This window comes from Coccinella septempunctata, chromosome 8, assembly GCF_907165205.1.
Source record: "Coccinella septempunctata chromosome 8, icCocSept1.1, whole genome shotgun sequence".
Classification (NCBI taxonomy): Eukaryota; Metazoa; Arthropoda; class Insecta; order Coleoptera; family Coccinellidae; genus Coccinella; species Coccinella septempunctata.
Genome location: NC_058196.1, coordinates 16211271 through 16228021, shown reverse-complemented (window position 1 = coordinate 16228021; position 16751 = coordinate 16211271). Strand labels below are relative to the sequence as shown.

At 36.6% G+C, this 16751-nt stretch overlaps 1 protein-coding gene across 3 annotated transcripts in view; it reads right to left on the bottom strand.

The window, feature by feature from the left end:
* LOC123318654 (glutamyl aminopeptidase) overlaps positions 1 to 16751 on the bottom strand; it is a 70839-nt gene that overhangs the window by 51575 nt on the left and 2513 nt on the right. For 2 of the 3 annotated variants that reach the window (XM_044905337.1, XM_044905336.1), the window contains one exon: positions 5877 to 6241. In XM_044905337.1, coding sequence (XP_044761272.1) covers positions 5877 to 6229 — 353 coding nt within the window. In that variant the 5' untranslated portion in view covers positions 6230 to 6241. Of the gene's footprint in view, positions 1 to 5876; positions 6242 to 8877; positions 9294 to 16751 lie in introns of those variants that run through there. The other variant, XM_044905334.1, reaches the window with a different exon arrangement.

Genomic DNA, 16751 nt, shown 5'->3' with positions numbered 1-16751 from the left:
TCTTCGGGCCATGTCTTCTTCAGTCTTCTGATGTGGGGTCCTTTCAGGTAGAGGTTTTGTATCAGGTCATTGGAGTGACCTTGTAGTCGATCTCGATATCTGGCAGATGCAGATTCTATAACGTCGTTGATGTAAGGGATCTGTAAGTCTTCATCATAAAGTAAGTCAAGGGGGTCTGTTCTGTGGTCTTCATGCAGTCGTTGGTTAGTGACGTACCATGGTGCATCCGCTATTAAGCGGAGATAGGGATGGGCGAAAAATATCGATATATCGAAATATCGATATTTTTTAAAAAAATAATCGATAAATATCGTCGATATTTCGAATTCCGATACTATCGACTATCGATATTTATTTCGAAGTATCAAATTTCGATATTTTTCCATGTGTCGCCATTGAACTAAAGAAAGAAGTAGTTCAATGTGTGTCGCACATCGTTGATCTGATGTGTTAACGACCACGACAATGAGTGGTGTATTGGGTTAACTTCGTAGTTCAATCCTTCGTATTTACCATTGAACTCTATGGGTTCCCATAGAGTTCAATGTATCTACGGTACGGGTAGTTCATTGTTACGCTTTGTGACAGTAGTTCTAAACGAAAAGAAAAGGAGTGCACGTGCAATTACTGCAATTTGCACTTAAAATAGTAATTGATATTAGTTTTGTATTTTAAATAATGAAAATATTGATAACACTTCGAAATCTGTGCTTCATTCCGAATATTTTAATAAAGCTCATGGGTAACCACAAATTTGGTATATATCGTTAAACCGATATATTCAAATAATAAAAATATTGATAACACTTCCAAATCTGTGTTTCATCACGAATATTCTAATATATCGATATATCGAAATATCGATATTTTTTCACGATATTTATCGATACTGTCGAGAAATATCGATACAATATATATCGATATTTTTTTCACGTTTGCCCATCCCTAAGCGGAGAGTTTTGGACTGGAACCTTTGGATGATCTTTCTTCTAGATGGCTTCGCGCATCCCCACAGTTGTATGCCGTAGGACCAGATTGGTTTAAGAGTCGCCTTGTACACTGTCAGTTTGTTCTGCATGGTCATCTTCGACTTTCTTTGCAAGAGCCAATACATCTGTCGGAGCTTCATGTCTAGTTGTTTCCTCTTTGCTTGCACATGTTTCTCCCATGTGAGCCGTTGATCCAGATGCATACCTAGGTATTTGACCTCAGTCTTTGTCGGTAAGGTGACTCCATTCAGAGTTACTCTTGGGCAGTCGTTGTGTCTTAGGGTGAAGACTACGTTAACTGATTTGCTCTGGTTTAAAGTTATTTTCCATGTTTTGTACCAGATGCTGAGTTGGTCCAGGTGTTCTTGGATATTTGTGGAGGACACAATGGGGTCGTTGTCGGACGAAAGTATTGCAACGTCATCAGCAAATGCAGCAATAGTTGTGTCGGGAGTTTCCGGTAAAGCAGCAGTATAGATTAGGTATAAGAACGGTCCTAGTACACTTCCTTGGGGCACACCAGATTTAATTGGGAAATACCCAGATAGTTCGTTATTGGACCTAACAGAGTAGTATCTGTTAGAGATGTACGATTTCAGAATGAGGTAGTAATTATGGTTTAGGTTCTTCTTGAGCTTGTATAATAAGCCTGCATGCCAGACTCTATCAAACGCCTGGGAGACATCCAGGAACACGCCGTTGCAATATTGCTTTCTATCTAGAGAATTGGAGATGACGTTGATTATCCTGTGAGCCTGGTGTGACGTTGACATCCTTTGTCGGAACCCAAATTGGTAGTCAGGAAGTAGATCTGTTGTCTCATGGTCTTCATGTATCCTTTTTAGGAGTATTCTCTCAAATAGTTTTCCAGGGATTGGGAGAAGACTTATGGGTCTGTATGATGCTGGTGAGTGCTCAGGTTTGCCACTTTTGTGAATCATCAATAGATGGGCATATTTCCATGTGATCGGGAAGTAACCCAAATTCAGCATGCGGTTGTATAAGGTAGTTAAGAAGACTATTGCTTTTTTCGGTAGGTTTTTCAGGATATATGCAGTTATCAGGTCATGACCAGGAGCCTTCTTATTTTTAAGTTTGCGTATTTCGTATTTGACTTCCTTAGAATTTATAGGTTTTATGGGAAGTGATAACTGGCAGGGTGCATCTAAGAATTCTTCGACATCAATTTCGTATCCAGGTACTGGCTTTGGCTCTTCAAATACGGTTGATAGGTGCTCTGCAAAGGCATTTGCTTTTTCCTGGTTGGATCGTGCCCAGCCGTTCTCGGTACGTATTGGTGTAATGGATGGTGTTGGTCTGCTGAATTTTTTTGTGGCTCTCCACAAGCTGTGATCTGTGGTAGTCAATTCTTCAGTATAGCGTTCGAAAGAGGAGTTTTGTACATCTCTTAGGGCTTTGGTCAGGTTGCGTGACATACTTCTGTAATGATGGAGATCAGTAATATTGCGTGACCGCTGCCATACACCCCTTGCTCTCCTTTTTTCAGATATTAATTGCCGTATGTGTAGAGGAGTGCTGCTATCATTGGAGGTTTCTCTTCCGGTGCAGGGGGTAGCTTGCCATGCTGCTTGTTGTAACGTCTCTGTGAAGTGTTGTACGGCTAGATCAATCTCAGCTGGTTCTTTCATAGAGAGGTTTTTATCCAGTTTTTCTATGACATATTCTTTGAATTGCTCCCATCTAGTGAACTTTGTAGACAACTTGGGAGGGGAATTTGTTATTATAGGCTGACTGTTTAAGGTCAGAACAACAGGTGAATGGTCAGAATCCAAGTCATAACTGGATTCCAGAAGGCAGTTTTGTGGAGCAATGCCTTTAACTACAAAGAAGTCTAGCAGGTCTGGTAATTTTCTTGGGTCCGTTGGCCAGTACGTGGGTTCCCCCGTCGAAAGGTGATAGTAGCATTTGTCGTTTAGGGCCCGAAGTAAGTTACGACCTTTAGTTGTGGTTAGTCTGGATCCCCAGTGAGTGTTTTTGGCATTCCAATCGCCACCCACAATAAATCTCTGCCCAAGAGTGGCGAAGAACTCCTTGTATGTGTCTGTCGATATGGTGTGTCGTGGTGGGCAGTACACTGATGTTATGTTGATGTGGCCAGTTTTTGTTTTTGCTGATACGGTCGTTGCTTGAATGTGGGCTGTTTGAAATTTTTCTTGTTCATAATGACATATAGAATTTTTGATAATGACTGCAGATCCTCCATGAGCTGTTCCATCTGGGTGAATAGTGTGGTAGACTGAATAGTTTGGGATCGCAAATACTGTTCGGCTGGTGAAGTGAGTTTCGGAGATCAATAGGACGTCAACCTTGTTGAGATCTAAGAAGGTTATTATTTCTCGTTTGTGGTTTGCCAATCCGTTGGCATTCCAAGTCGCAATTCTGAGAATCTCATTAATCCTGTTCGACATTATGGAAGTTTATTCATTACGGTGGTGAGCAGATTCAGGATCATGCTGTTCTGGTTTAGTAATTGCGAGAACATATTTTTGAATTCTTCGAGGAAACTAGATAGTTGATGACTTAGCTGGGATAGGGGTTGTTCTAGATTAACATTTCTTGTAGCTTGAGAGTAGGTTCGTGGAGGTTGGTTGTTTGGTTGCGGAGATGTTGATGTTGCTATGTTGGTGGAGGGTACATTTGGTCTGCTATTTGGTGCATGGTTGTTACTTCTGGAATTTCTTTGTATGAGATCTTTGTATACTTGGCATCCTTTATAGTTGGCTGGATGATCGCCATTGCACAAAGCACATTTTGCAGGAGTGTTTTTGGTTTTTTGGGAAGGTTTAGAATCATGTTGGCCGCCGCACTTCACGCAATTGTGGGGTTTGTAGCAATATGTTTTGGAGTGACCATATTCTTGGCACCTCATACACTGTACTATGCCTCGTTTTTTCCTAGGTGGTTCTATAGTGTCCTTAGTGCTGTAAATGTATCGTAGATCATATATGGTTTTATTATTTGGTTGAGGTTCAAGGTCTACGAAGAACATAGAGAGTGGTTCCTTGGTCACTCTATGTTGAATATTTAAGATGTTCCTAACTTTATGACCATGTGTTAGAAGTTCACTTCGAATTTCTTGAGTAGGCACAGAGTGGTGTAAATTTCTTATGACAATTCTATATGCTCGTTCCTGTCGCATCTGGTACGTGTGGTGGATTATTTTTTCACTGATAAGGTACTTGGAGTTTTCTGTAGGCGTCCACGGTGTATGTACTAATTTTCACTTTATCATTGGAAAGTACCCTAGTATGGAAAGAAGCTGAATATTTGAAAATTTTTTCTAATCCCTCAATCAGTTTTATGTAGGTATCACATATTGTCCGTTTTGAATTTATTGAAAATTAAAAAATGGTTTAACATTTGGAATGTTTTGAATAACTTACCTTAAATTTTTTAAATGTTAACTGTGTATTGCCAAGTTGCGTACAAATGAGTGAGTCATGGGGGTAATTCAGATATTTCTGAACAGCATTGCCAATATTCCCAGAGACGATGACTATTGGCTTGGTCGTTCCGGTTCTATTGTTAATTCGAATGCGGGTTGTAACACCAGCAATTCCTAATTGAATGTAAATATTGATGGAGGTGATTTTTGGGCCCATTTTAAGAAGAAATCATTATATGAACATATGTGCTAAATGTCTTACCTTTTGAGATACAGGGTGGTATTATTTAGACAGTAAGTGGCACGCCACTGACAGCATTCAACTATGAGCAAATTTGATCTCTTGAATATTTTTAGTCCGACTCACGGGTTTCATCTAAAAAAATTAAATCTACGTATGTCTTTGCTAGGTGATATTGTCCTATGTATGTATTAAGGATATTTTTATGATCATGCAGAGACACGGTTTTCATTTTTTTAAGCGCAAACCATCAATCAGATTGAAAAAAGTCAAGTGATCAACTTTGGTAAGAAATGATTGGAAATTTCAGAAATAATTTTTATTTCATGAAAAATCGGTGGCCTACCATCAATGTCTGCCAAAATAGGTAGGTCAAATTACGTAGAAACGCCACTGGTGGAAATTGAAAAAAAGTGATACATTCAAAAATGCCTCTTGATTCATAGAACATGTATGACAAATTTCATTGAAATATTTGAAGTGGTATTGCAGATATTGATAATAAATTATTTATTTTTGAAAAGTTTACCACCCTGTATCCCAAAAGGTAAAACGTTTGGGACATTCATATGAAGTTTATATCTTAAAATGGGCCTAAAAATCACCCCCATAAATATTGACACTCAAAACACCCTGTATGTAGACTGATTCATCCAGAGTAATTTTAATTTTAAATTTCTCTGGCGAACACCCTGTACATAATACTGTTATAAAAAAAATCGCGAAAAGCGTATACTTGGACCACCAAAGCCATATATACACAATGAGTTATACCATACATAATTATTCCCCATGGTTTTTCGTAATCAATACAGACAGACAACTATGTATATTTGATTTAACAACTGTAGTGTTGGGTTTATGAAGGCCTCCCACTTAAGACCTAAAAAGGGACTGATCTAATTGGCAGATGGCGATCTCGTGTTCGCTATATGGCAATTTGGTTGATTCCATTTTTAGGACTCAGTTCTTGGGAGCCCTTCATAAACTCACCATCAAAGATTATAGAGTTAGGTTAGCCCTATAATCTTTGCTCACAATATTCTTTTCCCTCATTGTTGAAACACCCGTTATAAGGTGCCGTTATCGATATATAGTCTTGTCTTGTCTCTGTTTACTGGTTATCGAAGTGCAACGAATTGTTGAAGCGAGTTTTGAACGTACAGGGCATAATTCAGCTCTTGAAGCACCCTTATCAAATGCTATAATTTAAAATATAATCAAAATAGTTATTGCCTACCTCAATCCCTTTTTTCCCTTGTAAGTGCTCTTATACAACCCCACCAGCTTGTTTTTCATGGTGCCCTCGAACTCGATCTCTAATGAAGAGGTTCCATTGTGGAACGGCTTCTCATCATCTCTCTGGATCAGCAGCAACTCATAGTCGATATAAAGATAGAAATTGACTGGAGCTTGATCACTTTTGACGCTCTTGATGGTCAGATTCTTGCTATGCAAGGTGATGACGCCAGTGTCCTTCAATTTGACGGTTATGTTGACCTTTCCGGTGAAGGTTCCATTTTCCAGGTTTGGATATAGATAGAGGTCGTAATGTTCGGGTCTGGCGACATCCGGTAGACGGTGCATGGACATGTCGCGGGGCGTCTGAAGGAAAAAAGTTCATTTAAGATTGACCGTCATCATGAATGATTGAGGTAATTGTCAATGGGTATTAATCAAAGGAAAGGATATTCTGTGGAAACATGCATTTTCAAGACCGTGGATAGGGAGGAAGAGTAGATGGTCGCCTAGATTCAGTGGACAGTGGAGGTTTTTGAGCTTGGTCAAAAAAAAAGTCCACATGTGTAGTCATTCAGGTAGAAAATAAAGAGGAATGCCAGTTGACAGGTAGGGGCTAGGGTGGCCACGCTTTTCCCCACCAGAATTCAGGGTGCCGCCCAGCCCCTTTCGAATTTCGACAAAATTTTCGAACAAGCAAGTACAAAACTACTTGGATCTTCCCAGATCCACCCCGAGAAAATCTTGGTTAAGGTGAGTAAATGGATAGGTAAACACAGAAGTTGTTTTCAAATTAAACCACGATTAATGGGTATCAACTCTTGGAATTCCATTTGATAATTTAAACAAAGGATTCAAAAAGTAAGCAAAGAAATGGAAAAGAATCAAGGTGTGATTTGAAAAATTGGTGGAAAATATTATGAAGAGGACAAGAAAATGTTTTAAACAAAATGGAGGCTACTTCGAGAACTTGATATTTTTCTACTAGTTGTGTTTATTTTCAATCTTATTGGTACTTTCTAGTTGAGGTTCAAGAAAAATCTCATGTTACACTGATTATTTTCATACTTTCATGTTGAACAAAAAGTACACTAAATACTTTCTTGTTCTGACATTTGGGAGATAAGTTTGTGTTTGTGATGATGATGAGGTACGCTTAGTACGCTTAAGCGTAGGGCTCCGAGGTCCACAGGGGCTCCCGATTGTATCAACATTTCTCCAGAAAGAAAACTCGTCCTGGCTAGTGAACATGAAAAAAATATTTGCCTTACAATTGTTGCACTAACAAAAAATATGTTGGTGTTCTTCCGCTATAATTGCAAGCAGTAGAAAAAGGCACCGCTATAATTTGTTTCGCAAGAAACTTGCTTCCTTATCAATATTATATCATTGAAAATTAATTTGTGATGAAGTCTCTAGCAATTCTTTTATTTTTTTATTGAAAACCACTTTTGATTTATTTTAAGCACTTTTTGTATTATTATCTGTGAATACAGTTTTGGGTGTGAATATCACCTATTTGTGTTCTTGATTTGTAAATAAATAAATAAATTTATTGCTAGAAATAACGGTTTTTGAGAAACAAAATTTATCAATATTTAAAAAAAAATTCACAAAGTTTTTTTTTCGCAAATACAAAAACACCCTAAAAATATGAGAACAAAAAATTCTCACGGGTTCATTACCCGATTATACTGCCAGTGCCTACGTGGCGTGAGTCGTAAAGGGTTATATATAGGGGATAACTATCAAAATATTTTCGCTCTCATAGAATATCTGCTCAATTTCATTTGTTTTCTAGCTTCTGAGAAAAAAAATAAAAATAGCTTTTCCAGGTCCCACATTAAGGGGGCTGTGTCGAAGAAGGAGCTGTTAAAAAAAAAATTTTATATGAAAAATCCACCATATTTTTTGTAATATACTTCATGAAAAAAATATGGTAATGGTAAAGTGTCATATGTAATCAAAACTACACGACGAGAATAGAGTCAGAATACGACAGTGAATAGGACGATGTTACTGACACGCAAAGATATACATAAAGTTGATTCTTTCTTATTACCAATAGGTGAAAGCAAACATTCGACTTATGTAGAAAAAAATATTGATTTCATGAAAATAAGCATAGTACTTCTCGTAGGAGCTACGTCATACCGTTTCGTATATTTCAAATGCTCTAAATAATTCAAGTCCCAATTTAAGAGGGATTACGAACATAATTCATTGGAAAGTTATTCATTTCACGATTATGTACCTACTTTTTTCAGGCTCCAGAAATAGACAATAAGTGTTACTCAGTGGATGATATTCAATTAGGAAAGCAGTTATAATCAATAACATGGGAATTTACAGTGAGTATTCCTGATTACTGTTGTTAGAATTAATAATTTGCTTCGTGTTCTTTATTGATTTCGACTTTTTATTTTATTTTGTGTTTTATTCATTTGTGAGAAGAGCTCTGATGGGGGCACAATAGACCTTAAGGTCGCAGTGACCTATAAACCCCTATTCAAACTATAAAATATAAAAAATTATATGAATCAGGTTTAATTGCGCAAATAAGGACATTCCTATGCCGGAAATAGGAAGAACAAGTGACGGAATTAGGAAGCAGTACGAAGTCAAAAATGAATAAATTATTTTCTGGAAATTTGTCACTATTCGAACTGCTTTTTTTCAATTGTTAGCCAAATAATTAGTTATGGGATGGTTGGGAACATTATATCCATAACATCTATGTTTCATTCCTTAAAGCTCACCAAAATTTGAATTATTCAATGGTAGATTTAAGGAGCTCAACATGACGAAAATGGAAACATTCACCTTATATATTGAAAACGAAAGGTTTTCACCTATTAAATTGAGAAAAAAATATATAATCCTGCCACAAACAATTGTTATCTTTGCTTTTGAATAAATTATCTTAAATTTTTTGTGTGTATTCTTACAAACTCGAATAACGGCAATGCGCTCACAGCCTTTGTGAATGCTGTGAAACTTACGGTCCTGTAGAAAATCCCTGGGCCAGCCGGAGTGGTACTGATGGAGCTCTGAAGCAACCTTTCATGCTCCAGTCTCAGTTCTTCCAAATCATCCTTCAAACTTAGATTGAACGATTGCAGAGCCACAGTCCAAATGAAAAATATTATACTCGCTGAAGCGAAACACAAGAGCAATTTATTCGCCCCCGCCCAGTCTATCACACCCATTTTGGAGGTTAAAAAATTCAGCACAATAACATTTCCTGATAGGTAGCAATGAAAATACTTATTTTTTAAGACGAACACAAACAACTGGACTAGCTCGAACAATTATTTATCTCGAAACAAACAACACGATAAAAATAACACAATGGGTGGTTGAATTGAAGTCGAAAAATAAAATAGTGTGTACTCTGTTTAGAGAAATTGATGGGTACACAGACAAGAATCGATTGATGTGAAAAATAAAGAAGTTGACAATCTTGTGTCGAACATTTTTTGCGACATTCCACAGATGGGAGGATATGTATTGATAAATAAAAGGTAGGTTCTCTTCACTCGATCTGGACAAATAAGTTTCAGGCTCTTTTATGGTTTTTGAAAATCGCGTCGACAGAGAACATATTGAAATATTTTTAGAAGTATATAATATACAGTGTTTAATAACCAAAACTTCAAATCTCAGAGGAACAGATCGATTTATTATTTTAGTATTTTAGAATACAGGGTGTCACACGAATTCCGTTCGTTAAAATGTTTTTGGGAAGGAATCGAAAATCACATTTCCAATTTCGGAGTTCAGCTTTGACCAGAGAGATGACTCCTTGTACATTTTTTTAAATTTGTGCAGACTTCTAGTTTTATCAAAGGTGACACCAACTTTTGTTTTTCGAATAATACATTTTATTATGAAAATTGAATTTGATATATAGATATTTCAAACCTACAAAGGTACGTCATCATCGTTTCTTTACCTTACTCCGCAAGGCACAGCAGAGCTACTGTACAAGTTTGTGCAAGGATGTCTTAAGTGAGCAGATAATTAAACAGTTCAGGAATATACAGGGTGGTACAACGAAAACTTCAACTTTCAAAGATATTTGAGGGGTTCAGAGCTGAAGTGAACCAAGTCCATTGGGCCTAGTTTTGAGATGAATGGCTTAGAAGTTGTTTATCACCAATTAATTCCAATGTGGCTTCTTTATTTATTAGTATTCTTATGTGAGCATATGCTACCATTCTAACCTTTTAAAATCTAAAGAAGTCACTTTTGAATTAATGGGTGATAAACAACTTCTAAGCCATTCATCTCAAAACTAGGCTGAATGGACTTGGTTCACTTCAGCTCTGAACCCCTCATTTAGTAGTTATCCATGATGCTAATTTTTTGTCCAAAAAAGTAGACGAACCAAGTTTTTACCTTAGTCTATCGTGAATTTTTAAGAACGTTACATGTTTGTCAGAGCGATTGTATATTTGTAATAAAATTCAAATGGTGTACCTATTCCGTAGAAGAAAAGGTGGAAATGATGAAATTATTTTTCAGATATAACAACGCGAACAACAGCGGCTTTATTTAACGAACAACAAACTGGAAAAAATGTAAGTATCCGCTATGTGAAGCTGGCACCCCCAAATGCGAATTTTGAAACAAAAATTTCAGGGTCGTTTGTCCACCTTTTTTTTTCATTTGTCCAAGTACCGTTCTAGAGTTATCGGAAAAGAACTTTTTTCTTTTTTCTGAGCAGCACCCCCAAATCGCAAAAACTTATTTTTGATGGTACAGATCGTTTGTCCAACGTAAGTCCATTTTTGTCCACCAAATTTTTTCATTTGTCCACCCACAGAACCATAGAAATCAATCTTTGAAAATTTTGGAAAGTGTGAAGTTGACACTCCCAAATGAAAATTTTAAAACAAAAATTTCAGGGTCGTTTGTCCATAATTGTCCACCTATTTTTTTTATTTATCCAGACACCGTTTGAGAGATGTGGAAAAATAAGTTTTTTCGGTGCATTTTCTGAGCAGCTCAGCTAAATTGCGAAAACGATGGTAAATATCGTTTGTCCAACGTTAGTCCACTTTTGTCCACCCAATTACTTCATTTGTCCACCCACAGAACCACGTAACTCTTCTTGTAATAAATCTGAGAACTTCAAAGATCTAACGTGAGTACAAAAAAATTCGTCGTCAAGTAGGCTATGGAATTTTGAACGTCGATATTTCGTGCCTACACGTAATTCTTAGCTCGTGCTATACTATTTTCCAGGTGAACTGTCATTTTAGCATTTTGGATTGTTGTTGAATTAAAATTATCAGCAAATTATAAAGATGATTTTTACGGACGTGTGAAAGGCTTTTACTATTGAATCCTACTTCAAAATAGGAAAGAAAATTGAAGGAGAATGGAACTATTCTGTTCCGGCGACTTCATAGAAGCCTATGTTGCTGTAGATTATTAAGTATGAATTTTTCCATTGTACTGTTTTGCGATGTGTTGACAAAACAGGTATGTTCAAACAAAAAAGGAAGTGGCTGGAGTATCCGTTGGCATATGCCACCCGATTTTGAAAAAAAGATATCCATTTGTTTTCATAAAGATTGACATGTTATCAGAAAACTGAAAAGGTTGTGATTACCTTACCTTGTAGCATCCAAGAAAAATTGGAGTTCAGTATGCATCAGTCAAAGGCAAAGTATGGACCTACTTTATTTTATGGAACTTTAATAGCAGAACGTGATGAAGGAGAAAGCATCATGCCTTTTTATAGCTCAATTGAATTTTAATAAATTGTCCAATAGCTATTTTCATGTAATTCAGTTCTTTTAGTTTAGTCATGAATTTTCAGTAATGACTGAATCAATTCAATATTTATAGAGAATTAATAAACATATTATTGAGATTCTTACTGTGATTTATTCATATGACTGAAGTAGCTAGAACCTTCTTACAAAAAAACATAATACCACGATCAATTCATGACTCATGTCTCTTACGTATGAAAATAGTGGACGGTTAAAATTCTTACGAAGAATTTTTCTAACCGCCTCAGATTGTTTGGATTCTTGTCATCTTACTCAATGAAAGAAATGCTTTTCGAACGTTAAATTACAGGTAACTTTTTCTAAAAAGTGCCTTTCCGTACAAAATTACGATATATAGGTTAATGTCATCATTGCTTACATTTTGGGAAGATGAAGTAACTCAAGAAAAGACATACGTTCAGCCACCGAACATCAGCCTTCAAAATTTCATAGCCTACTTGACGACGAATTTTTTTGAACGCACGTTATAAGTGCAACCGTTCGGTCTTGACGAATTTTTAACTGAACCCAGCTTTTTCAGGATTTTTCGACGGTCAACTTTCGAGTCGTTTATCTCTCAATAAAAAAACTGTATATGGAAATGTCAAATGTCATACATATTCTGAAAGAGCAACTCTTCTGAAAATTCCATTCATCTCGGTGCAATCGTTCGGTCTTGACGAATTTCGAACTGAATCCAGCTTTTTCAGAATTTTCCAAATTTTTCGATTCAATAATGATTTTGTACCTAAAAAAGATTTCTATTGTTTTAATGGCTTCATCAGTGACCGAATTAAATCATCTTGGGTTTTTTCCTTCAAAGGAATTGAGCATAACTTTTGGCGGCCAAGAAATGGGGTGTTTTGTAGTTTTTCAATCATATGTCCTCAAGAAATACGGATATCGACTAATTACTTGGAAAAAAAGCTATAAAGCACTGAATTCTACGTCGAATGAGATCAAGTGTGTACTTTTTCTCACTAATCCCAAAGTTGGGACAATTTCCAGAAACATTGTAAAATGTTATGTTTCATATTGATTTCTCGGAAAAATCTTTGAAAGCGGCTTATATGTGAAAAAGGTGACGTATAAAAAAGTTGTAAAGTATTAAATTTCATATCGATTGAAAACACGCGTTCATTTTGTTTTAGCAACATACTAGCAAACCCTGAATTTGGAGTAATGAAAAACATGTGTCATCACACAAATACAAGTTTTTCGTTAATATTTCAGATTTAAAACGTCATAGACCATTTCGTGGTCATGAATAGTCAACGACAAAATCTCTGAAAATTGGCTCGACTTTTATATACTCTAATATGGAAACGGGTTGAGGAACGCCGCCTCATTCGAGAATTTAGTGATCTATAATTAAAAAAAATAGAGCTTTGTTTATATGAAGTTTTTCAGGGGAGATAAAACCGAAAACGAAAACACGCATTTTTGGCCACCAAAAGATTAGCTCAACTCTCTGAGGAGGAAACCTAGGATAGTTTTCCTGGATGAGTCGTTCAAACAATTGAATCCTTATTGAAAGAATTGTTTCACGTAGTTTTCATCGCATTGTCAGTAAAAAAAATTCGATTCATCCAGTAGTAGTTGGGAAATATATAAGGTCCGTTCTTCGGTTGACAGTAGAAATGGTTGAATTCTCGATTTGATTTTGGCTATAAAACTTGCACCCAACACAAACCGCAAGCAATACTGGATGGAGAACGATCCTCACGTCATCGTTGCATCGGCTCCAACACTGAATTGAACCAAAGATTAACATTGAACCACCACCCTCTTAAACACACGTGTTAAAGAGGGCTGTGATTGAACGCACGAAGCCGCCTCCAGTGGACAACCTCTGTAGTCTGTAGCGCCGCGCCGCGCGCCGCCTCTTTTGCAGCGGCTACATGGCTACAAACGCTCGTTTCGCGAGAGCGTGTAGCCGCACGACAACGCTTCCAATGTACACTCGGGCTTAGTTTGATCATTATATTTATCGTGTTATTTATAGCATTTGTGATATGCCACCGTTTCACATAGAAAGTCTATGAGATGAGCTGTCTTCGACTTTTACGTTAGTTTGATTTTTTCAACTCAAAACATTCACATGAATAGGCTGTGGGTAATCCCCATTCTACAAGAAAGTCCACTCTCAGCAGATTCACAGTTAATGTCCTGATAGGGGAATGTTATGGCGTTATGGCAGTTCAATAGAACCACAATGGACAATGACATATCCTTGACGACGGAATGCTGAAACGTTCAAACACTTTCTGGAACATCTATTGCTTTCATCTCTGCACAACTTGAATATTCCTTCGAGTGACTATGGTTTCAGAATGATGGAGTACCAGCAAAATGCTTTTTTTAAACCAAAAATATGAATATGAAGGCGGATTGGAAGGGGAGGGCCCCAACATTGGCTTACTACCTACTAGATCTCCTGATCTGACATCCCCCTATTTATTTTTTTGGGGTAATTTGAAGACCAAGGTCTATGGAACAGATATCCTGACAAAGGAACAATTTTTGGATCGAAAAAATGTTGCTTGCGACAAAATTAGTGGAAGTAGTAGAATTAGTAGAAGTCCTGATGTAATAAAACGAGCAGTTATGAGCTTCTATCCACGGTTTCTATTTGCCCGTTTGCTCGAGAAATACCCTGTATACATATTCCAGTTGTGAAAAATTACCAGAACCAATGTATAAAGACTACCTTAGTAGGCTTTATATGCTTAGCAACACTTAGCAACAAACGCTTAAATAAAGATGCAACTTCTGCGTTCAAAACAAGAGCAAATACCCTGATAGACCACCTTTTCAATAACTCGTGCATTTCTGAATTTCAGAAAAAGATGAAAATACATATTTCTGTCCCTCTTAGACTGCGAAAAAGACATAAACAGGGCTTACACTTAAGAGGGGTCTAGACTGTTTCATAAAGCGAAAAGGTATAATATATGTCCAAATCACTAATTTATATGCGGTTTTCATTATAATTCAATTCAAACAGTTCGTAGGTCCATGTCTCCAGCCCCCCCAAATTTGAATTTTCACCTTTTTTTGATGATAAAGTTTTGTACTAGTTTTGTACCGAAATGTACCGTTGGAAAAAAGTTTTGTACCCCTAATTAAAATGATGAAAATACGGTTTTCAGTTTGGGGGAGCCGTAGACATGCTCACCCCCCACTTTTGAAATTGCAAATTTTTTATATCTCAAAGTTTTGTACTAGTTTTGTACCGAAATGTACCGTGGAGAAAAAGTTTTGTACCCTCAGATTAAGAGGTCTTAGGAGGGTTTCAAATTGGGAGGGCTGGAGACATGTTTTTGAAATAATGAAGTTTCGGTTTCCGAAACAAGCTGAAACATGTGTACTAGTTTTGTACCGATATGTACCGTTGAAAAAAGTTTTGTACCCTAATTAAAATGAAGAAAATACGGAGTTCAGTTCGGGGTAACAATAGACAGGCTCACCGCCCACTTTTGAAATTGCAAATTTGTTATACTTCTTAGTTTTGTACCGAAATGTACCCTCAAGAAAAATTTTTGTACCCTAAGATTAAGGGGTATTAGGGAGGGTTTCAAATTAGGGGGGCTGAAGACATGTTTTTTGTAATAATGAAGTTTCGGAAACAAGCTGAAACATGTGTACTAGTTTTGTACCGAAATGTACCGTTGAAAAAAGTTTTGTACCGTAATTAAAATGAAGAAAATACGGAGTTCAGTTCGCGGTAACAATTGACATGCTCACCCCCTTCCCCTTTTGAAATTGCAAATTTTTTTTCTTCCAACGTTTTGTACTAGTTTTGTACCGAAATGTACCCAAAAGAAAAATTTTTGTACCCTGAGATTAAGGGGTCTTAGGAGGGTTTCAAATTGGGGGCCTGGAGACATGATTTCGAAATAATGATATTTCGGTTTCCGAAACAAGCTCAAACATGTGTATTAGTTTTGTACCGAAATGTACCGTTGAAAAAAATTTTGTACCCTTATTAAAATGAGGAAAATACGGAATTCAGTTAGGGGAAACTGTAGACATGCTCACCCCCAATTTTTTTAATTTCACAGTTTTATACCGAAATGTACCTACCGTCAAGAAAAAGTTTTGTAATCTAAGATTGAGAGGTCATAGGCCATTCTACGAGAAAAATGAAAATCTTCAATTTTCTGATAACAGTTGAATCTATACCAATAATAAGGAAACACATTGACGTCTTTTTTTTCTAAATCGTGTAGCATATTCTTACACAGACTCCAACCACTAGAGATAAAGCACGAAAAATCAACATACTATCAACATTGTTGATACTATGGTATGCTCTTCTTTGGTAAACTTACAACCTCTTTGTCTTTCAAGACTTTCTGATTCACAGATAACGCTAACACATGGCGAAATAGTAAATAGGTTCTTTCGAAAGATGGATAATCTTCAGCAATATTGGGGTACTCAATTTATCAACAGAATGTTTCAGATTTCCCTTCTGTCATTTGACCATTTCTGGAGTAGATTTCTATTATAAAAGCTTTTTGCTTTTGTACATTTCGGAACAAAACTTCGAAAGAGAAAAAAATTTAATTTTCAATAGTGGGGGAACATCCCCTCCGAACTGAAATACGTATTTTCGTCATTTCAATTACTTTTTTCAATGGTACATTTCGGTACAGAACCTTAGCGTTAAACAAGTGCAAAATTGATGACTTTTTTCAACGTCGCGTCACCATGTATTTCTTTCTGATATTAGGTTAATCAAATTTGACTTTATCAAGAAGTCCAACCAAAATCTTATTACTTCGAAAAAATGTCTCCATCCCTGGAATTCTCCTAAGACCCCCAAATCTCAGAGTACAAAACTTTTATTGACGATACAAAACCAGTACATTTGTCTTTTTACATAGAGAAAATTTGCTTTTTCAAAGGTGGGGTGTACTTGCCTATAGCCCCTTGTTGAAAATGATAATTCACTCATTCTATTTGGGGCTACAAAATTTTTTATCGAAGGTACATTTCAGTATCGAAAAAGTACAAAACCAATATCCCATATTCCTTGGTGTAAAAAAAAATACCCCTGAAGCCTCAATACTTTATATAGAGCA